Below are 25,187 nucleotides of genomic sequence, written 5' to 3' on the forward strand. Positions count from 1 at the left end.
CCCGATCATATCTCATGGTGAATCAAAATATGACATAACTCTCGTAAATGCCATCATCTTAAAGCAGCAGAGGCAAATCACACTAGGCAAGGTTAAATATGGTTAAAAATATGCTTCTGTCACCCTTTCACTCATTCATTCATTTAGAGATGGGAGTTTCCTTTATTCTAAAGAAAGCTGTTACGCTTTGTGGAGATTCTATTCTGTCTTTGAACAGTCAGAGTAACGTTACCTTGTAGAGAAAGTAGCAGAAGTTCTCTTTGAGTCTTCTGAATTTCACGGAGCCTAGGTGGGTAGCTATGAACACGCCCTGACTAGAGAGATACAAATCAACCCTGAAGTTGCCATAACGTAGCGATGGAGAGCAAGCCCGCTTCTATCGCCAGAGCTGCAGCTTTCCCAAAGAATCTGCCTCTGTATCTCCCCACCAGGACGTACACAAAGAACATCACAACTTTATTTTCACTTTTAAAAGCGAAAGATACATCTAAAAGTTAACTGTGTTGTGTTCATTTAAATTCTTCCAAATCAGGGTGATTCTTAAACCCAGGCACAGAAATATGTAGAAAGATATGAAGTTTAAAAGTCTAAGAGTTTCACATTCTAGCTAAAATTGTTACAAATCTTCAGTAGCATATGATCTGAAGGGACTATATTTTCAGATGGTTTCATTTGAGCTCTGCCAAGTCAAGCAGCGAAGCCAGTCTATAGTATGTAATTACTTGAAATTCTAATGAACGTATGAGCCTAGGGAGCTGACGCTGCATTTCATGATCTCAGAGCACTGGTCAATGTTCTTCTTTATCCTGTAGAACGTTTCCACGTATTCAGAACGGCCCAGAAGTTCAACAAAATCTTCGTCATGAGTTATCACCAGAAGCTGAAAGTTACGCTGTTGTGAGCGGCTTTTTATTATCCTACAAAGAGATGTTATTTAGTGTATGTTTATCTAAATCACATTCTCGTATTATAGAATTTGTAAATACACAGTACAAAAATATTTAACTATTGATAACGAATGACATGAAGTGACAAGCAATCTAATGCAGATCAGCAGGTCTTTTTATCCACATATAAAAATCCCAAATTATTTAAGAAATACTTTTTCTCTTCCAGATAAAGGATAGGGAATCTCAACTACTGCTCTGCATTTGTATTTGCAGATGCCAACAAAGATATGCCAGCTTATAATATAATTCACTTCTGCCAAATACTATTAGCATTTGAAAAATATCCATCTCTAAGCTTCACAAGAAGAGATCACTTACTCCACCAGGGCGAGTGCAAGAGACTCTATGTTTTCACGATCAAGATTGGTGGTAGGCTCGTCTAGTGCCAATATGCCACAGTTGAGACAGAATGTTTCTGCTAGAGCAAGACGAATAATAAGAGAAGCAAGCACCTAAGGAAAAAAAAAAACGAACACCAAAATCTCACTCTTTGAAGTGTTTATAGAGGAACTACATGTGACGTGCTATTTTTAATGCTGTTACCAACCATGGCTAAAGTTTACGTAACGATGTGCTGATATTCACAATATGAAAATAACTCATTAGTTACCAAAAAACAACATTAAAACTTCAAGTTTGAATCGAAAGATCCATTCCACAAAGTACCGTTGGAAAAAATACCACAGAAGTCCAATACTCAAAATTCAGGAGCTATTGGAAGCAAGGATTCCAATCGAGGTAAAGACGCTACAACCTTGCCATCTGCATCACCCCTGTACTCTGTTCAAGCGCCACCCTGCTGCAACAGGGATGGTGGAAATCGGTATGTGTATCACTAAGTTTGAGCTACCGAACTCCTGACTACGTACTAAAACTGAAGACAGTAGGATTTACCACCTTACATGTTAGGTTTGTACTAACATGCCTGATCATACTACTATTCTATCTCCTGAACTAGTGAAAAATGACAGAACACTTGATGGAAACTGTGCTGCCAAAAATACTTTCCAATTATCACGACTGCTGGCATCACAGTTCACGATCAAAGAATTCTCAGAATATAAGTTAAGAAACTGTGAACAAGTTTCACTCTCATTTACATAGGACTGTAACGTAATGTCCTAGACGACTTCAGGAGAGGACACATTTTTTGCCTATACTGCTGTTTTATAAGATTTGGATTTCCCCCAAAATTAGTATGGAATTTTCAAAACCAAGCACACATCTACACTCAGGTGGGAAGTAATATGACAGTGTTTTTCATATTCAAGCAACAATACAGTATTCATCTTCGTAAGAAATATCCTTTCGTGATTCTATTGCTGTATGCACTTAATCTTGTGTATCATTTTTTTCCATTCCTTGATTTCATTTTCTACTACTGTCCTACCATCTGGTTGTGGAAAAGGCCTGGCTGCCAATGAAACTCCGCTGGAGTAAGCAACAGAGTGGGAATCGCTACTCTGGAGGCAAGGAAGTAGGCAGTTTGTTACTTCGGATAATGACAATTCTTCCTCAACATCAGAGACACCTAAATCTGTTGCCATCATAGCCCTTTCAGCTACTGCAGAGCTGAAAGCTCCAGCTCCCACTGCAGAAGAGGAAGGAGAATGTATCTCCCACAAGGCTGCAGTGTCCTCGGGCTAGGCTGTCCTGGCACCTTGCATACAGAGCCTTCCACGTTGGGGAGAGCCACCCAGGTCTTCTGTTTACAGTGCAGCAGACACAAAGGATGGGCAGAAAGTGTTCCAGCAGGGAAGAAATACGAGCAGCCCTGGCTGCATTTTTGTCCTTTTCTACCATCTCTGCCTTTAGGGTGATCGCTTGTCCTAGTGGAAAGCGTTCATCTAAGGAACAAGCAGAGTTTCCTGCTGTAATGCTCTAGGGTAGCTTTGGTCGCCCAAGCTGCATAACCAATATGCCAAGTGCCAAATGGCTACAAGTATTATGTTTTTTTCCCTCCATACCTCAGCTCTTTAAAATACAAAAAATTCAGTACAGATGGTGATTTTGGAGGCAGATGAACAAAGTTGGTTCTTTTGCTGCAGAATATTTTAGATGCTCTGTCATAACGTAACAGAGAAGTGGAAACAACACCTCTCCAGCCCCAGCATGTTAAAGAGGTGTGGTAAACTACGATGAACCTCTGACCACTGGTACTGCCGAGGCAGGTGTGGTACCAGGCCACTTGGCCAGTGTGCGTTATCGAAGTACAGAGCCAGCTGAACGGCCAGACTGCAGCGCTAATTGCTGACATGGATGGGACAGAATGAAACGCAATGCCTGAAAGTATGTCACCAAATATCATACCGTGCCAAGAGCTGCAAGGTTATATTCAGCAGTAGGGGAGAGTAGCATAACTTGGAGAAAAAGAGGTCTTATCATACTTAGACACAGTTGTGAAAAGAAAACCAAGGGCTAAGCCCTCAGGAAGGAAAAAATATGGGAGCAAGTCAACAGACCTAAAGCTATGGGAATGTTAGTGGTAACCAGCAAGAGACTGGGAGGGTTTGAACTTGAGGAGAGAGGGGAAATTGAACCCTTTGCTGCTGCAGGGACTCAGACCAGTCCCCAGCTGAAGCAATGGATTTTGGAGCTCCAAAACAGGGTTCAGAATCATGCGCTGCATGCTGCCAGCGAAATCCACACAGTGAAGGGAAGCTGTACAGAACTGTAGAGCTGGAGTCGCCTGCTCTTCAGGGTCACTTCAGAACACGTTACTCTTTTGCATTCACCTGAGTCAGTTTTCAGCCTCCTATTTACTGCGTACTAAAAATAAAATGCTATTACCTTTTGCCCAGCACTGCATCTTCCTCGCATATCCAGTGCTGTGTCTCCCTTTATCATTACTACTCTATAATTGTAGCTTCTTCTTTTGTCAGAGGCTGAGACATTCTCATCTGCATCGGAACGAATTTCTATATATTCAATATCTGAAAATGGGAAGGAGAGAGTTTTTACATTATAAAAAAAATCTTTAAAAGTATCATAGGATTAAACAGAGCTGAGGGGTATAATATGCAGTAACCATCAAAAAATTCTCTTCAGAACTCCCACTAATAGATACATCTTTGAAATCATGAAATCAATTTTTCCAAAATTGAAAGAATGAACTCATGCAGTTCCCCTGACCCAAGGAAACAGTAACCTCGGAAAACACAGAAAGAGGAAAATTACCTCTATTTATCCTGTAACTAACTACATGATGTGTAATAAAGGAGGTTATAGTGGTGACCAACAGATGTAACTTCAGAATGGTGCCAACTATTTTCAGATCCTGCACTTTCAATATTCTGGACAAACGCTTCCCAGAATGCAGTGCTCAATATCAGAGGGATACGTATATGGAAAACTACAAAAAATGACATACCCTGCCCTCTGTAGGTGCTTCGCCAAAGGTCACGAATTATTTTGTTGATTTCTTCCATCTTCATGCTATGAAATGTCATTATTGCTCTAAAGAACAACAACAAAAAGTGCAAATTGTTGTAGGTGCAACCATGGACCGCTATGGCCTACAGGAGCTTTAAGGATGGCAGCAGCTCTCTTTCTGTTCCCTCAATACTTTTACTAAAAACATAGTAAGTGCTAGTTCATTTTGAAGGCGTGAGTATCTAAAGATTAAACACACTTAATTGTGTAAATAATTCTACTTTCACAAACAGCTCAGTCTCAAGATGTGGAAAAGTAACGAAGACAAAAAGATCTGCAGTCAGCCACTCGACAGAGCAAGTTTACCTGATCTTTTAAGAGATTTATAATTTGTGTGTGAGGTTTATTTTCACACCAAGAAGACGAATCTGATGTTAAGTCCTGTCAAGCAACAGCAGTGTTACTCATTGGCACAGTTCCCCACCAGAGCAAAGAACTGGGTCTCAGAAGAAGAGCCCGTGAAGTTTCCTCCGAGCAGAGAATTCTGTATTGAGAATATAATTTCTAATGACCCAAACAGGCGTTCTGACTAGAGCTACTTTTCACCCGCAAGAGTAACATAGGATGTAATTAATAATTTTCAATTTAATTTCCCTGGTTAATATATCAACCTGACTTCAGTTCCATAATAGATGATTCCTTATGAAAGCATTCAAGCTACATTTCTACCCTGGCTTTTTAAATAAAAAGTGCTCTGTAATGAAAAAAAATCCTGCTCAATTTATGCCAATGTCTTCTTTCAAAAAAGTAAGGTGGAAATAAAATATACTTCTGAAATGGACTTTTACATACACATTTCCTATTTCCCCTCTTACAGGAATTATATCCACCTCTTCCGGGCAATAACGAAGTATCGACTCTAACAGGATTTGTTAAGTCTGAAGAGAGAAGGAAGTGTTTTCAGCTATTTACTTAATTAAACCAAAGAATGCATTCTCATCAATATTTATCAAAAACCTCTAAATATTGTCAATAAAGATCAACTGATAGCACAGAACACCCAAAACGTTGCTTTTCGCAGCTACAGATACAGCTTTCAATCTCTGGCCATTAGAGCTAACATTTCGTCTCACTGATTTTTCAGATGATTACCAATAAGTGATGCTTATCTATTTTTCTTGAAATTACAAGACTGATTTCCTGTTTTGCCTTAAATAGAAACAATAGATGATTTGATACCATACAAAAAGATTCTGAATTCTAAAAGGGTAATTCTTGGAGTGCATTGCCATTTAAGCTGAAAGGAGGGCATTATACGTGCTCCGAACAATTTTAGATCTTCACAAAATAAATTCTGGATTAGCTTACGTTCTAATATTGAAACATATTTATTTTATCATTAAAATTGCTTAAAACAGGGTTGCTCTAGACTGTGTTTAATAACCATCAAGACCTGTCTTCTCTATTTGGAAAGTTCTCATCTCTTTAGTTTCTCTTCTTGACCACGACGCTGTACCCTCAGCCGCATTGCTGCTCTTCCACGCTCCTTTCCCCAGCACTACTAGACCCTTCTTAATACAGGTGACCAAAATTCAATATTATATTCAAGACATGGGTGTTTTTTGAATTTACACAGTGGCCAAAATGTTTGTTTCTTTTTTTTTTTTTGTTCCTAATATTAAATTGATCTTTCTGTCACGGAGCACCAGTTTCGTATTTCCTGAAACATATGCACTGATTCCAAGGTCCTTCGCTGTCCACGAAGCGGCAATACCTCATTGCAATCCATTGCAATACATCAATATAATTGTACATAAAGGGTTTTTAGGGAGCTGTATGTTTTACTTTGTATTTGTTTACAAATTTTGAGACGCTGTTTTTGCCCTGTCAGTCCAAGACTAGAAAACAAGCTTCCAGAGGAAGCAGAATCAATCACAAAGTCGACTACGCTTTCCATCAAATGCAAGATACGCTTCTTTTGATCTTGCCTTCTCTAAAATAAACACAAAACCACCCACACTCGAAAAGGGGAAAAAACCACCTCTACATGGTAATGTTCTTCAATGAAAACACAATTGTTTACCTGAGATGATGATCATGGGGAACCAGAAATCTACCTGGCGTATGTTATTTATGTTAAGATACGACCAGAAGATGCTAGAACGTACTGCTATAGAAATGGGGGTAGTATGAGAGACCGTGCAAGACAGACCTGGGTTAATAATGAAGGATTTAAACACTGATTTCACCTTCCCTAAACTCGTACTGTGGATTTTTTGTATTTTGAGAGAACATGGGAGACACACTTAAGAAACACATTCTCCCACTGCATATCCTGTAATACTTCCCCTCAAAAAAACCCAACCACCCCAAATCAAAATTACAGGAAGAAAGGAAAACCATCAGCAACTGTGGGAGACACATTTACAAACACTTCCTAAAAATGCCTTCAACTGGGGGGAGAAAATAATAGCTACAGAGGAATAGGGTCAGAGGAACAGCCTGCAGCTCCACTGCCTCTTCCACATTATTTCATATGAAAAACAAAGTTGAATGTGTTTATTGTCTGGACATCCTCTAACCACCACAGCCAAAACAGCAAAACATTATTTCACGCCAAGAATTCAGCACAGAAGGCACAGGTGGGTGACGTGCTGGCACCGGAACACACTGCCCAGAGAGGTGGGGGAGTCACCATCCCTGGTGGGGTTCAACAAATATGTAGAGGTGGCACTTCAGGGCATGGTTTAGGAGGCCTGGGGGTGTTGGGTTGGCAGTTGGACTTGATGATCCTGGAGGCCTTTTCCAACCTTAATATGATTCTATGACTCTATTATCTCTCAGCTTGAATCGTTGCATTGTGAATATGAGTCCTAACACGTACAACCATAACTCAAAAAGGATCCTACAGAGAATTGGGGATAAAATTATAATGACCACTGGACATATCTATGACTATTAAAATGCAATTATTACCATCAACGCATTAACTGTATGTACATTATATGCATTAACTTACAGATTTCCTACATCCTACCAATCCTGTGCCATTGGTAGTGTATTTTAATTAACTTAAAAAGTTGCATCTTGTTATATTAATATTTAAATGTCTGATTTTATAAAGAGAAATAATTATATATCTCAAAGAATGATATCAATTTACTATCTCTAAGTTACCTCAGGAAGTCTGAAACTGAAAGCTGCTTTTGCATCAAGATTACCAATAGTAATAAAGCCTAAAACGTCTCAGAATTGCCCTCATATGACAATACTTACTTATCAAGAGCCTTATAATAAAGGTCCAGGTCTTTGTTCGCCAGCTCTGTTGTTCTCATAATAATCATCATCTCCCTGTATTTCTCCTCTGCATCTTTGAATTGCGACTCTCGAAGCTCCTTTTTAAGCCGAACAATCTCTTCCTCGAATCCATGTTGTCGGCCAAGGGCAACATGATGGTTTCTTTTCAGAGATTCTATTTTCTCCTCTAAATGTTTTCGTTCACTGTGAAACCATAATTGAAATATGAGTCTTTTGTATTTAGTGTTTAATGATTTTTTAATCAGGGTTCTGAGTTTACGTTAGACAATAGCTCATTATCTGGTATCTATAAAGTCCGTAACAGTTATAATTTTAGTACCAACATCACTGATATTATGACATTATTAAAAGAAGTATATTTCTAAGTTTGTTAAGAACATACTCAAATCACTATTCTGAGTGGGAGAAGCAAGTTATCAAGTTTGATCGCTGAAGTGCCATATGTAAAACACAAAAAATAATTAACATCATAGGTGGAATTAAATTAGGATACTGAGCAAAATAAGGCGAATTAATTGGGTAACCTCTAGAAAGCTAAATAAATGGTTCACACATAAGAACCAGCATAGGGCCAATTCCTTTTCAAAAACGTTTCTTATTTAAGCAATTAATATTAAACTACTGAAATAAATATAAAATTTGCTGCTCAGACCTAAGCGAGCAGACTGAAAATGAAAACTAAATATGCTTAACCAGAGACATAAATTATTTTTAAAATGTGGATTTAACCATGGAAACCACTAAAAAACCCCAAAGGATTAGACTGGAACAGGTATATGCACATGTACCCATATATGTATTTCTAGCTAGAAGCACTATAATTTCACTGAGTCATTTAAGTTGTCGTCACGGGGATATCATGCAAACAGGAGTTTGAGGGAGGAAGTGGTCTACATGAATGGGGAGAAAGGTGGACCAGGAAACACTACAACACAGTGAATACGACGTTCAGATACTCAGTGAATTCTTCTGTAAAACACGCCGTTCTGTTTTGAAGATGCTTACTTTTTCATCTGTGGGACTTTCATCTCTCCCATCTCCTTCACAAGCTGTTTTATGTTGTCTTCAACTTCTTTTAGTTCTTCATTCCGTTTCCTCAAAGTGAGATTATCCTCTAGCCACCTTTCCTGTATCTGTCTCCACAGAAAGCAAGAAGTTGTATAAAGTTTGAGAGTCAATATACTGAATTACAAAGCATGAGTTCCACACAACTCTAATAAAACATGCTGCAAGCACAAAATAATTTACAACAATGAAAATAATCACAGTGAGAGCTTATCTTGTGCGAGAAATAGGGTATGATGGAAACCAGCAGTATTATTTCATATTTCAAACTGAAATAATACAGTATTTATCATCACAGGCGAACACAAGAGCGATCCTGTGGGCAAGTATTAATCAATGTTTCAAACAGGGCAAGTAATTTAGGATGAGATTTAACAAAGTCCCCCATCTCAGTTCTACAAGTTAGACAGTAAGTGGTGGGGCGGAAGGGGGAAAGACATCTTTCCTATAAAGAATGTAAACAGTATTTGAAATATATACACAAGAGTTGGAAGGACATGTCAAAATCTGGAGTAACCAGCAACTTCTGGTACCTGCAGTTACAAACACCTTACTGCAGTCTTACTTCAGAAGGCAGGTATTCTCCACCCAAAGATACTTTTGAAAATGCTGGCTATTATCCCCACAGACTTACCCTTTTTGGAAATACCACAAAATGACAGAGGTAGAAGTTTTCTAAAATGCATCTACTTTTGCATATACAAGTCTCAAGACTTTTTTGAGCCTAATGCATGTCTAGCAGCTATTCTGACTAACAAGTGATTAAGCAAATCAGGAAGAGACAAACTTTGCACCACAACAGACCTTGGCAGACTTAAACCAAAAGCAGAAATTAATTCAACTATGCAAAATATACTTTACTGTAAAACAAGGCATCTACCTTTTGAGTGTCGATATCTTGTCGAATCGTTTCCATCTCTTTACTTATAATTTCCTTCTGTTTCTCACAGGCAGCTAACTGAGAATTCACATCTTCAAGTTCAGACTCCTTTTGCTAAAGAAATAAAACAGTATACAATTCAATCACAAAACTGCTTTTAATGTCAACTTATTACCAACCGGTTTTTAGGTTACCTTTTTATACTCTTCTTTTCCTTCTTGAATATAGTTGTCAATTTCTTTCATGTACTTGCTTATATCTTTAACTTTCTCTTTTATGCCATTTATCTGCAGGGGAAAGATTTCACATGAAATGCAGTCTTACGTCCAAGAACAGGTACACTCTGTATCAAAGATTAGATGCTGGATAATACTATTGTCTCAGCACAGTCATAACTCCCTTTAATTTACTAATAAAGCCTTTGACTTTTGAAACCCAGGTGCTCCTTATTACCACGACAATCTTTTCCACACCAAATGGTACGTCACTCATTCGTGCTTACCCAAGAGGGCCACTTCACCTGCGCAAAGCACGTTTGCCTCTTGGCAAGGACTGGTTACAGTCACCCTTGCTTATCTATTATCATCTATTATTTATTATCTATTATCACCTTAGATCTATTAGGAAGGGCTTTTAATACCATTGGTCACTAAATATTGCCAAATGTCCCTATCAGCCTTCTGACAAGACTACCAAGGTTTAATTACAACCGAGTTCATCTCCTGACTTGGTTATGTTCATTTTCTTCCCTGAAATTTCCACCAATTTAAAGCATTCCTAAATGCAAACTCATTACCACAGCTTCCATCCATGCCTGAAAACCAGTATCTAATCCCACCTCCCAGCTACGCCAAAAGCAAACAAACCTTCTCTTGTGTTTCTTTATTGCTTGCAGCCCTTTTATTTATTAGATCCTCCTTCTCCTGCTGCAGTTTTTCTAAAGTTGCATTCAAAGGAAATACCTGTTCTTTTGCTTCCTGAAAAGTAGTTGGAGAAAGTCCTTTTTATTTTCCCATTCTGTTAAAGATCAACAATTTGTCAAGTGGTAAAAAAAGTCACGTGGTCACTTCCTTTTTTTTTAAATGTGTGTCGTAAAATAGATGCGAGAACAGGGATTAACAAAGTTCTGGAAATTCCCAGAGATATGCAATAGCAGCGCAAGACAAACATTTAAAAATTCATCTTATTTGCTGGGATCGCAGACAATGTTAAATATAACAAGATTATTATCTCTTTCCCAGGACAACAAAGCTAAGGGTTAAATAATTAAGAGTATTTCCTACCTTGATTTCTCTGCATAAGGACTGAACCTCAGTGGTTAATTCCACTGTTTGTTCCTCCAGCTGCTGCCGCCGCTGCATGCTGCTGGAAATCTGAAGTTTCTCTGCTTTAAGCTCATTAATTGTACTCTTTAGCTGCTGGATCTGATTTTGCTGGTCTTGCTTGAGTTTTTGATTTAACTCAATTTTACCAGTAACTGTATGTGAAAAAAAACACAGAGTCCACCTGTTATTAAAAACATTTATTGTCTTCCTTATGAAAACTTAACTCTAAATTAAGCCAATATGACCCCAAAACCCAACACAAACTATTAGAATAGTTATTTCAGAACGCAAAATAAGTAGGCTAAAGTTTAATTTTTTAGTGGCAGCAAGTTTAGAGCATTATTTTCAATATTAAAATGAAATACCAGTTTTGTATGACCTACCTGTATCCCACAAGTGTTTTTTCCCTTGTTTTTCTTGGCTTACTTGTAGAACAGTTCTACTTAAATCGACTCCTAGCAGCTTAGCCTCCTGCTGAGCAATTTTCCGTTCAACATCCCTAATATCAGTCTGAAAGAATAAGGAAAAGCACCGTTATTATTGTATTAGTGTTTAACGTGGTTTTTTATCTCTGGCACACAAGAACAAGCTTGGGGCTTGAGGCACACCTGACTCCACACCCTCAAAATTATCTCCTCTGCTGAAGCAACATCACATCATTAGCAGTAAGGTTGTGTCAGCCCACAGGCTGCTGGAAATCTGAATCCCTGACTGTGAGAGGAAATCAGTCAGTATGGATGGATGGGCTTTTGACATCCCCAGGCTACCTCAGAGCAGTTACATGTGCTACCTGTCTCTGTGACAACGGAACTGTTGGAGCCTCAGGAGCTGCTGCCACCTCCCACCCGTGAGACACTCTCAGTCCTTTGCCTGGCCCCAGGTTCTCTACGTAACTGTCCCTCTCATGGTTCTCAGTCAAGCAAAGATTTTGCGTTGGTAATAAAGGCATGAAGGCTGTTCAAACCAATCTCCTGCATCAGAATAAGAACTAATACAGGATACCAATTTCCCTTTACCGTATATTCAGAACAAGGCGAGAGATTCTCGGCCCAGGACAAGGAAACCTGTGTGACAAGATTCCAGAAAGCACGTATTGTAGGTGCTGAGAACACGCTGAATGGTAATGACAGAAGCCTGACTATGAGGACTGAAAAACACTTTGGTGTACTTGCGTTTGTGCTCAAGTTCTGGATTACACCTCTTTTCCCAGTTAGCATAGCACTGAATTGAATCAGAACTCAAGGGACGCTATGGTCCTCAAAAGCAAAAATCATTACATAAAACTTTTATTAGTACCAAGATTACCTATGTTATGCTGTCCTTTAAAGTATTTTTTCTTTGCTTGAAGAGTCTTAAGACCTCAAAGGTTTGTCATATTATTGAATACCTACATATTTAGATGCTAGCAAGTATCATTTTATATATGTTAAAAGAAATCACAAAAAGCATACCTGGTACCTTTCCATTAGCGTTATATCCTGTAAATGTGCCTTGGCACCTTCCTCCTCAGACAAAGCTGTCTGCAAGAGTGACTCCTGTTCTTCTATCTCACCCTTCAGGCCTGTTAGTTCCCTGTTTGCATTCTGTATCTTGTTCCTCAGGTCTGGTATGTCCCTATCTTGGAGTTCAACGACAGTTCGCCTTAAATAAAATACAAATCCATAAAATTTCCTTTGTCAAAAGCAGCAGCGTAAATTTGAGACATTCAGGATCACAAAATCTGTGATACGATTTAGTAGGGGAAGACTAAATTTAGCCAAAATGGTATCCCCTTAACCTTGCCCATGTTTGATTGAGCTTGTGTTATATACCCAGCTAAGGTAATACAACCCTCACTTTAGACAGGTGAAGTGAAACAAGCAAAGAAAGTCTTTTTTGGTTTTTAAATTAATTACAGCAAGTGCTCATGAGAGGGTCTAAATCCACTGCACAAGAGTGCCCTCTTGCGAAGGAAAGGTTTACCCTCTAACATATATTCTCCAAATTCTCTCAGAACAATAGTCTGCAAATTTCTTAGACTAGAGCCTCTTCACCTACAGGCAGGAAACCTGCATACTCTTACTTTAGATACTGTTCATATGCTAAGGAAAAAAAAAAAAACATGACACTGACAAAAACTCTTCAGGGCCAGTGTTATTTGATCATGTTTTGGAGAGAGGCAACAGGAAGAGAGAAGGGAAGCAGCAACAAAACAGCCTGTCCAGTATTTTCATAGCTTTAAAAATACAGACAAATGCAGCCTGGAGATTGGAGAATACTGTGGGCACCTTGTCTGAATTTCTTGATATTACCTACACTTTGTATTACCTTGCAAGTTCAAAATAATAACATTAAAAGTTTTTTTAAATAACTAAAGCGAATAAATTCAATCCAATCTAATATGGGTTATCAGCACCAGAAACAGAGAGGCATTCCCAAATGAAGAACTGCACATAACTGAACCTCAAGGAAACATAAATGGCATCAGGAATCCACTAAAAAAAAATCCAGAGATGTCTTTCTAGAACATCGTAATTCATACAAAACTGCCAGCAACAAAAACTATTGTTAAAGGAGATATAAATCAAGCTATTATTAAAGAGTGTTTAATATACGTTCAGTTCCCATTCTGTCAGACAAACTTCCATTTCAGCATTTTTTAGAAACATATTTAAGGTGACGTGGTGTGAAACCATTTCATTAGCAACAAAACCAGCCTGTCCATTTTAAATTACAAGGATAAATAACAAGGAGGGGAACTGTGCCTGTTCACTGTAAATAACTGGTAGAAAAGTAAGTACATAACCACTTTTTCTGCCTCGCTATCAGGAGAAGCCTCAAAGGACTGGAAATACCAAAAATATAAAACAGTTTGAAGTCCGAATGAGCAGAGAAAAAAACACTAGCAAAATATTTATCTCAGCGAGATTTTTGTAATGAATTAACTAGCCCTAAAATAAAGCTTCCCTGACACCTACATAATTCTTAATAATCCCAACCCAAGCATTTGAAAGGAAACAGCTTGCAACAACATGGCTCAAGTACGTTACCGAAGTGGTTTAAGACTCATCATTTCATCACGTTTTTTCTCTTTTCTTTTAAGCTCAGACTCTGTTGACTTCAGCTTGTCTGGAGCAAGACGCAGTTTAGACTGCAGATCACTAATTACATCTTGCAGTTCGGCCTCTGTCGGAAAAACTCTTTGACAAACTGGACAACATGGCTGGTTCTCCTCTGTCAGTTGTGTGATGAACTGTGAATAAACTGCAGTGGCTCCAGCAAGCACAGCTGGTTTAGAAAGAAACAGAAGACTTGATGTAAAAACATAAATCGTGCATAATCAGATCTGAAGCAGATGTGCGTTTACTATAAACGAGACAAAATCAGAACCCACAAAATCACAAGGACAGGAGACTGAAATGGCCCTAAGCGACCTGGTCTGAATTCAGTGCTGCCCTTGCTTTCAGCAGGTTGCCCCAGATCACCTCCCGAAGTCCTCGCCAACCTGAACTATTCTCTTTTATCAAACCATGCTCATGCCTCTGTAATTGACAGTGGAAGTGAGTACTTCCTTCAGAAATTACTTTCTTTCAGTTAGTAGTAGGCCTTAAAGGTCAAACCCACAGCAGGCGGCTGGTTCTGTACTTGTCTTCACCCCTGGCAGATCCAGGAGGCATGTCCTTAGCTTTGAGCAGGTTGTGATCTACGTACACAGTAAGCCAAAGCAGGTACTTCATTTACACATAATGAGAGAATTAACGGGAAGAATTAAAACAGCTGATCCTGCTTAAGTGTAAAACAGAAATGGTAGTAAAGATAAGGAAAATTTGTTTTAAAAAAATAATAAGATTCATCTCCCTTAAGTCAGTTTCTGTGCCGACTGTCCTGCACAAGCAACAGACTGTCTCAATACCTGCAGCTTACATTTAAAACAAGCTTTAGGGAAAAAAGTAGAGCTGTAGACATATTTACCTCGCTGTTTTGAACTTTTTTCAATTTCATCTTGAAGTTTGTTCAGATCACTGTCAAAGTCTTGGCTTCCACAAACATCAAGAAGTTTTGCTTCATGAAGGGACAGTTGCGCTTCTTTTTTTCTTAGCTCGTCGCAGGCATAAGTTCTAAGATATTCTGCCGATGCCAGTCGTTTGCTGAAACATCAATGCATACTCTCTTTTATTACAAAAAAAAAAATAATGAAGATTTCAAACTGTTTAAGCAAAAAGACAGGAAGTTAATCTGAAGTTGATATTACAGAGCGGTTCAGCAGTTCTTCTCCAATGATTCTTCAGGAAATCTAAGGCGTCAACCTTTCATTAATCTCAGTACAGCATAAACTGTTTCCCTGTAATTCCCTTGTGTTTTCTAGACGCTTACTCATGAGAAACTCATTTCTAATAACAAAGCCATACAAAACTTCACAAAATAATATCATTTTTTTCCCCCTACAGCGACTATTGCTTATGAGATATTATTGAACCTCTTAAGCAAAGAATGTTAGCATCCTTCTACTCATGTCCCGTACTTCTGAACGATGCAATATTCTTATACTTAAAATCTTGGCGGGGGGGGTTGTTTTGTGGAAGTTTAATGTGTGTCACTGCATACTGTGCTGATGTTACCTACTCCTTCTAACAAACTGTTTTATATAACCAAAGGAAATCAGGAACAGGTCATCACACAGGAACTTGCGATACAGTCACTGACCATTCTGTGACTTACGGGAAAGGCAGAAGCCCCCAAGCACATTCATTCAGCTGGGATTAGTATAGACAATGAAGGATGTTCCACAATGATATTTTGCTATCTGCTTTTAGAGCTGCCTTTGACATACTATAAATGTCATGATTTTATTAACCAGCACAAACTACGTCAGCTATACATTACAAAAGTTCTGCAGGATGCTTTCTTTCATTTTGCAGATACCTAAATAAACAATAATGAATTAAAGTAACAAGTGTGTTAAGCATATTAAACTTTCCTACACTTAAATTCGTAATTACACAAATCCTTATGGAGACATAATCAATTTAATTAATACCTACTTAAGGGCAGCAAGATTATCCCTTGTCTGATTAATCTTCCTGTTTTTAGCATGAAGCCAGTCTTCAAGTTGGCTTTTATTCGGAAAGTATCCCAACAGTGATGTCAGTTCATCAGAATGCCTGGATTTTACTTTTCTAATCTGCTCTTCTTTGTCTGCCTGGGGAGATGAAGCATTTTAAATTAGTTTTTTTCATATCTTCAAGTTTATGCCCCTTGATGTGTTCATAAAGTTAACGGCTTCTATGAAGTCAGGCAGAAGTTTTACATATGACTATTGATAAACACAACACAAATACACAAATCTTGAAGGGACCGGATAAATTTCATGTCCCTCTCTTATGAGATGATGACTGAAAAATTACTTTGTCTTTCTTCAGCATCTCCAGCTGCGTAATTGTCATGGTATGTAGATTCAGCTGTTCCATCTCTTGATCCAACTTCCTAAGAGCTTTGTCCAGGTTTATCTTCTCATTTTGCAGAGTTTGTACTTCCAGATCCAGTGTTTCTATGTTGCTGTTCCTCTCAGCCTTCTCCAGCTCATGTTCCTAAACAAAACACAAAAGCCCAGAAGCCTTCAATAATTACACTAACCGATGAAGTTCTAAGTAAAGGAAACAGAAGGCGGCTCTCAGGCTGCCCAGCAGCAATATTATTAGCTGTTACAGGAATGACACTTAAAAGATTTGTAAAGAATACATGAAAAGGGACAAAGGCAGTTCCCAATGTTGGCAGGGGAAGCAGAGCAGATACTGGATGCATTGTTCTGAAATGTAGTACTGCCCCAAGGCGCTCATGCTTTAACCGTAAGCCATGACCACATGATTTAACTTCAGGAAGCTCACTCATATTTAAATTTGATTCTCTGTATTTTAGCATCTTCTATATATAAAACTTGGAATTATCCTAGTGAAGAGGATAGAAGAAACACTGTCAAACACCGAAATGATACACCACTCACCAACATAAAATATTTGGCTACAAAGACATAGCCAGCTGTTGAACTGGGACAAAAAATGCTTGTAAATTTATCATACTTCATCGGATAAAACGCTTACAACCAACTAGCCCATCTCACAGACAAATTATCTGGAAAAATGTAGGTAGCATAGCATTTTAGGTCATATTTTTCTGGCCCAGTAATTTAAGGCTGACTAATCTCATGACACCGCCAGCTGTGGCTATTGCCCTATTTCCAAGTCGCCAAGCAGAAGCAGTATGTTCTATGCACGCGCTGTACAAAAAGCAAGGCAGTGAACAGCCCCCAGCCCAAAGGGCGCACCGTCTAAACAGAGAAAGCATAGGGAGGGTATTAAAAGGGCAAAAATGCAGCAGATGCAGTAAACATCAAGGAGGTTTTGGGTTTTTTTCTTCATGATAAAGGCAAAAGTTTTTACTTCAAACTCCTACAAATTTTTCAGTTACATTAACTTACTGTCTTGGCAATCTCTTGATCCAACTCCAGAATTCTGTCCGAAAACCCCTCCAACTGCTGCAATTCATATTTTACATTCTTCAGCTCAACTTGTTTCTTATTTTGCTTGTCTGATTGCAGCTCAATGGTTCTTTCTAATCCAGTTTTCTTATCTCTTATGTCATCTATCTGTTTTTGTTTCATCGCTTCTTTTTGCGCAAATTCTCTCTGAAAGAAGTCAGCAATAATATACTTACTTTTTTTCCATCGGAAAACAACATTTATGAACACTTCTTCACACTAGCTTGCAAATGTTCACCACTGTAATACAAAACATTGAAATAGTTCGATAACCAGAACTTGCCAAACATTTCAGCAGAAATTTTGATAGGAAAACACATCTGCATCATACCAGTAGTGTCTGTGAGAGCAACTCCACTTTGAAGATGACTTGAACAAGAAGTTGCTTATTTTTAAACCAGTTGCCCACTGTAATTCTTCCTCAGGTGTTTTAGCTTCTCAGTGATCCACCTGCATAAGAGGGCTGCTGAGAAAAACCTATCTGAAGAACTGCCCGTTCAGTAGGTTCGGCAGTTCAGATCACTTGACGACCACTCTCTCTTAGTTCCAAAACTAATTTCCATGGAAAGATTTAGGCAACCCGTAATAAAGAATTCTAGAAGAAAAAAAATGGCTTCAGTTTTCCCCCCCCCCAAATTCTTCCTCTTCCTCCCAGCACCACGAAGACACGTATGCACCAATAACACACTAATAACCAATACTAACCACACCACTAAAACAATAACATTCTCACCATCAAATTATTTGCAGCTTCTGTATCTCTTTCCTGCCTCTCCTTCAACAACCTGTGAAAACTGGTAATGTGCCTTTCGTTAAAAGGTGCCCGCTCAAAACCATCTAATTCCAGCTGCGCTGCCAGAGACTGAATTAAAGAATCCCTCGTTGCGATGTGCTGTCGGTGACAATCTGCTTGCAGCTGAAGACGACCTTCACAAAAAGAAAATGTGACAAACGCTCAAAAACCGAGGCAGGAGATACATTTAGGATTCAAAGCCCATTGCAGCTATCTCCTTAATGTCTTTTAAATGGATGTATCTTTAAACAACACGAAAAGCTCCAGAGTAAAAACAAGCTTTAGCTTGAGAGATTGCTATTTCAGGTAACTAAATTTTTATTAATTCGATAAATCAGGAATTTAAAAGAAAGCCTCTTAAAACGCTAAAAATATTATTCTGGTAAATATAAGCAAACAAAGTCCAAACGTATTTTATGTAAGTGTATACTCTGTGTCTCAACTACTACAGCTTTTCTGAAATTCCCATAGTCCATCTAAAGGAGAATTCAGGCAATATGAAAGAATATTCTCCTAAAGCCCTCTGACTGGTCCCCAGCCCCCACCTGAGACACTGAGCATGCCAAGCAGTCAGCTTTCATGGTTTTCTTGGTTAAAACACACTTATACAATCGCATCTGGTTAGCAGGCATTTTCACCACCTAAAGGAAGTACAAGCTCAGACAGTGAAAACAACTGTGTTGTAAACTGCTAGGCTGACACTGATCTATGCCACCATAGATTATCTATTTGGAATATTTTTATAAAGATTGGTCCATTTAAGGACAAAGGTACTACATCTTGTAATTATAGCTCCAAGAAGTGCATGTTAGAAGCTCCAGGACTATAACGCTAAGGCCTGTCCACCTGTGAGGGTCTCATGCCGTACTGTGCAGCTGACCCCAAACTCACACACATTTTAGGGGTCTCGTTCAGTTCAAACCCCTTCAGTTCTTACCAGTAGTTCCATTTCAGATCTTATTTACATTTAAAAAGAAATAGAAGGTTGTAGATGAAGTCTAAAATACCTCGTTCAATCAGCAGTTCTGATTTCTCACTGTTAAACCTCTGGCATTCCTTAGTGGCTCTATCTAATTCACGCTTACAGTCTGACAATCTCTTCTCCTTCTCTTTCACTGTTCTCTGGTGGTTCTGGTATCTATCCCTTAGCTGTTCATCTGTTCCTTGAAAAACCTGTACACCAAATACAATAAAGTTAGCTTTTTTGCTAAATTTGTAAGCCAATTAATGATGTTTTTAAAAACTATACTTTCTACCGTAACAGAATTCAAGAAGTAAGGCATAAACACCTCTCACACAGAATTTCTATATTAAGACACAGAGATAATAAAAATTAAATATGCTACAAGAAGATCTGGAAAATCTATTTTTCTTAGGCTGATAAAACAAATGAATGTAGATTTTTACCACTATGGAATTTCTTTCCATTTTTCAGAATAGCTTTAAATGCCTTGTCACAATCACAACAGGAGACAGAAGACAATAGTTTCTTATTTTAAGAAAGAGAAATAGCAAATCTCCAGGGAGATGAAGAATATTAACTTCGGGAGCCATCCCGCACTGGTCAAAACAAGGGCTGGCCATTGTCAACATACAGTGAGAGGCAAATATTTTCAAGTGACACACCGCAGGGCACTGTTAATTATCACTTTTATGAAAACTTTTGTCAGCATTTGCCTTCCCAGCAAGCTCGTTGACGGTGGACGGAAAAGTTACAAAAAGCAATTTAACCCAAATTACACAGAAACTAATACAGCCTTATTGAGCCATATTTGCAATATCTGATAATATCAACCGAGCAACATGGGCTATGAAAATGTTCTTCACTGACATCTGATGGATAATATATACTTAGTTCACTGGGTAGCAAAAGACAGACTGATTCTTCAGCAGAAAAGATGGCAGCATGGAATTTAAAGGGCAACCTTTTCCATCTTTTGTTGCAAATCCTGATTATCTTTCTCCATCTGCCTCCTCCTGCTCTCCAGGGCTTTTACATCGTTGTCTAGCCTCATCACTTTTACGAGATTCTGTTCAACTGCTTCCAGAGAAGTCTGCAAAGGAAAGAATGCTGTAAGTAAAATGTCTCACCAGCTTATGAATCCCATAATCAATTGTTCTATACGATAGAGTAGTCCAAGTGTAAAAGCTTCAGCTTTTAGAAAGTATTTTTAAAAAACAGGGGGTTTTAAGTTTTAGTTTAGTTATAGTTTATAATATTTACGAGCTAAATTTGAGAGAGAGAGATTTTAAATTAAGCTACAAACCCCCAATCCCGCTACAAGAATTTCACAAGCTATGCTCTTAAGCCTCCAATAGCTGTTTCCAGATTAGCCCAGCATCTGGCCAGGCTTGCTGAGGGATGCTTGATCCTGCTTCAGAGCAAAGGATGACATAACGTGTACACAACATAAATGTGTAAGATTTTAATCAAGAAATCAATCCAGCTTCCACATTTTTCCATGTTCTTTAGTACTTATGTATTGTTTTGTATTAAAGTCTTAACATATCTGTCATGCAAACTACCTTCAGAGGATCAAGCTGACTCTCAATAGATTTTACGTTCTCCTTAGAAGCAGCCAGTTGAGCCTCTCTATTGCTAAGACGATCCTGGATTTCCTGTGCCTTTTCTTTATTCTGTTTTAGGTATTTCAGTTCTGTCTGACACTCTTTCACTTTGCAGCTCTGTTTCAGTCGTACTTGACGGAGAGTTTCGAGCGCTTTAATATACCTTTAAAAAAACCAAAATTTCAGATCCTATTGGCAATATAGCGACCCTGATGCATGAAACAATGCCTTAGACATTTTCATTAACACCTACATTATTAGAGAAGACATTTCTTAGTTTTTATTTAATTACAGTAAAGAGAAAAACCTTGTTGCTGAGAAGATCTCATCAAATTTTTGTTTCAGGGCCTTCCCTTCACTTAATGGCCAGTTGGATTCTTCTTGGTGGCAGAAAATGACATTGTTAATCACCGCTTTGGAAACGCCAAGGGCGCTGATCATCTCTCGATCAATTTCTGCACACTTGGAGCTCAGACTGACCTTCTCGCCATGCCTACGTAGCGCAGATAAAGAAAATCCCCAAAGAAGTTACCAGCAAATTCTTTCAAAAGTAAACCGCATTTATAACAGTGTAATCTCATTGTAACGCACCGATCCAAAAACTTAACAAGTAACAATTTTTAAGCATATACTCACCACATCCAACACATGCATTTAACACTATCAGTATTTGTAGTCAAGACTATTACACATTTTAAAACTATGCAGAACCACCAGAGGGAGCAAACACGATCTTGAATGAAGTGAACGCACTGTCTTAAGTAGTGGAGATCAGAGTTAACCATGGGCCAACACGATCCAAAACTGAAAGTGGTGCTAAAGGAAGTGAAGCCTCCATACTCCCCACAATGCTACTTTCAAACCGTATCACTATTAATTCAATTTTCAAATAGGTGCAAGTTAACAGATATAAGTAGTTATTAAAGTTGTACATATCAGTTGCAGGATACTTGAATCAACTAATAAAGTGATGAAACTGAATCGCTTTAATATAAGAGCACTGGTAGCTACCTCAGGCAATACATTCTGAAGTTCTCTCTTGACTTATCCATGAAAATATACAAAACCCAAACCAATCTTCATGCCAAACTAAGAAAAACAACTTACTTTGTTCTAGTAATGACACCTTCAAGTGTTTTAAATTCTGTTTTCTTGCCTTTCTGGGTACAGACCATGGATCGCTGGACAGCTACAAGCTCTCCGTTTACATCCCGAAACTGTAATCGAATCTGAGCTCTAACATCTGTTTCATTGGCAACCTTTAGTAAAAACAAAAAAAACCTGAATAAGGGAAATTATTCTCAATAACCAAGTGAATACATGCCTTCCCAGCTGTGCGAACATTCTAATCTCTCCCAGCTCTTTGTTCTTCCTGAAACAATACAGTCAGCTCACGTCTGCCTAGAACTTGAGCATCCCTGTTTTCATCACAACATTGAGTGCAGTGAAGTATTTGACTTAGGAGTAAACACACACAAAATCTAGTCACTATGACTTTTACCTTTGGGTCGTGAACAAATGAGTTTCCTTTGGTGCCAGGAGGAAAATCTCCGGTGGATATATATTTAAGACATTCAATGATAGTCTAAGAAAACAGAAAGAAGATAATAATTATAATGGAAATTTAGAGTAAACGAGGGATCACAGGCAAAACTGCAGTAACAGCCCAAATATCTATGAATATCTATAAAAATGCGAGGTGAGAGAAATAACATTTTCTTTTTTGGGTATCATGAGAATATGGTACTTTGCAAAATTGGTTTTAATCAGAATCCGGATCAATTTCCTCGGAAAGATGCCAAGCGGTGCTCTGCAAAATCCAGGCACGAAGGCAGATCTTTAATGATGCTAAACACCACGATATTTATAGTAAACAGAAAGATTTTTGCAATATTATTACTACTTTCCTGTAGAGATCATTATTCATGTTTTGAGGCCTTTCAGAGCTTTGGACAGGGTGCTGGGCCATCTTGTCTAGACTGTGCTTTTCCTAGAAAGGTTGGACTAGATGATCCCTGAGGTCCCTTCCAACCTGGCATTCTGTGAAAACCAAATATATAGTAAGTCTTACCGTTTTTCCTGCGCCGTTTGGTCCCACCAAAATAGTTAACGGACTAAAGAAACTGATAATTTGTTTGTCTTTATCCTCTACCCCAAAACTCCTCACTCCAAGAATACTCATCTTCTCAATTTTCGACATTTCAGCAGAACTTCTTCTCTTCCGAACTAAGACGTGTAAGCGTTATAAACCCTGTAAAATAAAGCTTCGGAAAAACCTAGAAGGCAAAAATCACAGCATATCACCGAAAGCAGACAACACACCTATACAAGCACAAAATATTATGAACACCTGTAAAAACATGGCTAAGGCTCTTCAGTTGTGGCTCAGGGAAGAGAACATACGAAGGCAAAACTCCCATTTAAGTGGCGAAGCTAATCCGCTCCAAGCTAGGAGAACTGCCATACTATTTATCATTAAATCAAAAGCAACGGCCAAAAATAATCCTTGAAGTATATGAAAAACGCACTTTATTCCACATCACAAAAACGCACACACGTGCTTTCGGAACGCCCCGAACACAGCACAGGCACCAGTATTTTTCCCCTTTTAAAAATCCACTCTTGGACCGCGATACCCAACATCGTGGGAGCTTCGCTCCTGCCGCCCCTCGTTTCTCACAGGGCCGGATTCCAATTTGTGCGGGACACCCGGCATTACCTTAGTCCTGACATGAGGGGGGTGAGGGGAAAAAGGGGGAAGCCTTCGTAGGCCAGAGGGCCCACGGGCCGGTCTGTGCGCGGGTGGGAGCTGCCCCTGTGCGGGGGAACTGATGGAGGCGACTCCTACCCTAAGGAGTATCGACCCACGGTAAAAACATCTATTTCAAGCCCACATACAGGAGTGTTTCAGCTGTGTTTTCTACGGCCGAAAGAGCGTTGCTCCCACGCTCCCCTCAGGGCCCTCCCCCGGCACCCCCGGGGAGGCCCAGCGAGGCTCGGCCCAGCGAGGCTCGGCCTTGCCAGGCCAGCGCTGCGGTCGGAGGCAGGCGGCAGCGGTGGTGCCACCGGGCGGGAAAGGGCATTTCCTGCAGAAACCCCCCTGCCGGGGGCGAGGTGGGCAGCGGGAGTTTCCAGCCCGGAGCCCCGCGCTGCAGCGGGGGTGGACATTTTCCAGGGAGAGGCGATGGCGGCAGCGCCGCAGCGGAGGCGGCCCTTCCCCTGCCCCCCGCCGCCGCCGCAGCCCCCCGAGCCCGCCGCCGCCGCCCCGCTCCCCCAGCCCGGTCACCTCCGCTCGCCGCCGCCGTCCCGCGCGCCCCGGCAGCCACCGCGGCCGCCGCCGCCCCGCCCCGGCAATGGCGGGCCCCGCCCGGCCTCGCCTCGCTACCGCCCCCTCGCTGAGCCCGGCCGCGTCCCTACCCCGGGGTCCCGCCCGCTCTTCCTCCCCAGGCCGTGAGGGGCGAGGGGGTGGGGGGGCAATGATGGGGACGCCCCCTCCAGCTCATCCCCCCGGCCCCTCTCCCGAGCGGGGCAGCTGACCCGCCAGAAGGACGGGATGTCATCCACAGAGACCCAGACAAGCTGGAGAGGTGGGCCTGGGAGACCCTCATGAGGTTCAACAAGGCCAAGAGCAGGGTCCTGCATCTGGGTCAGGGCAATCCCCCTGTCACAGAATCCCAGGATCCCAGGTTGGAAGGGACCTCAGGGACCATCTGGTCCAACCTTTCTGGGAAGAGCACAGTCTGGACAAGATGGCCCAGCACCCTGTCCAGCCGACTCCTGAAGGTGTCCAACGTGGCCGAGCCAACCCCTTCCTTGGGGAGATTATTCCAATGGTGACTGTCCTCGCTGTGAAAAATCTCCCTCTCGTGTCCCATCAGAATCTCCCCAAGAGCAACTTGTGTCCATCCCCCTTGTCCTCTCCATTGGACTCCGTGTAAAAAGGGGGTCTCCATCTTCTTTGTAGCTCCCCTTAAGTACTGGTACGTGGTATCTGTACAGACTGGGGGATGGAGGGATGGAGAGCAGGCCGAGGAGGTGTTGGGGGTGCTGGGCTTGAAAAGCTGGACATGAGCCAACAATGTACACTCACAGCCCAGAAAGCCAGCCGTGCCCTGGGCTGCATCCCCAGCAGCGCGGGCAGCCGGGCAAGGGAGGGGGTCCTGCCCCTCTGCCCCGCTCTGTGAGACCCCCCCGCAGCGCTGCCTCCAGCTCGGGGCTCCTCAGCACGGGACAGACACGGGGCTGTTGGAGCGGGGCCAGAGGGGGCACAGAAATGCTCCGAGGGCTGGAGCCCCTCTGCTGCGAGGCCGGGCTGGGAGAGCTGGGGTTGTTCAGCCTGGGGAAGAGAAGGCTGCGGGGAGACCTTATTGCGGCCTCCCAGTGCTTAAAGGGGGCTGTAGGA

At 40.5% G+C, this 25,187-nt stretch overlaps 1 protein-coding gene across 1 annotated transcript; it reads right to left on the reverse strand.

Moving 5' to 3' along the window:
- Positions 1 to 435: 435 nt before the first annotated feature.
- On the reverse strand, positions 436 to 24,148 carry RAD50 (RAD50 double strand break repair protein). Its single transcript, XM_064458275.1, has 26 exons — positions 24,072 to 24,148; positions 22,857 to 23,061; positions 22,287 to 22,370; positions 21,893 to 22,044; positions 21,093 to 21,278; positions 20,744 to 20,948; positions 20,143 to 20,271; positions 19,225 to 19,390; positions 18,158 to 18,351; positions 17,365 to 17,571; positions 16,295 to 16,477; positions 15,932 to 16,089; positions 14,862 to 15,037; positions 13,940 to 14,177; positions 12,362 to 12,551; positions 11,294 to 11,420; positions 10,869 to 11,062; positions 10,452 to 10,562; positions 9,780 to 9,872; positions 9,586 to 9,699; positions 8,646 to 8,773; positions 7,599 to 7,823; positions 4,321 to 4,406; positions 3,741 to 3,883; positions 1,269 to 1,402; positions 436 to 917 (listed from the first exon to the last, which is right to left on the reverse strand). Exons 2-26 carry the CDS (start codon positions 22,983 to 22,985, stop codon positions 731 to 733), a joined length of 3,939 nt encoding a protein of 1,312 aa, XP_064314345.1. The 5' UTR covers positions 22,986 to 23,061; positions 24,072 to 24,148; the 3' UTR covers positions 436 to 730.
- Positions 24,149 to 25,187: the final 1,039 nt, after the last annotated feature.

Source organism: Phalacrocorax carbo, chromosome 8 (assembly GCF_963921805.1).
Source record: "Phalacrocorax carbo chromosome 8, bPhaCar2.1, whole genome shotgun sequence".
NCBI lineage: Eukaryota > Metazoa > Chordata > Aves > Suliformes > Phalacrocoracidae > Phalacrocorax > Phalacrocorax carbo.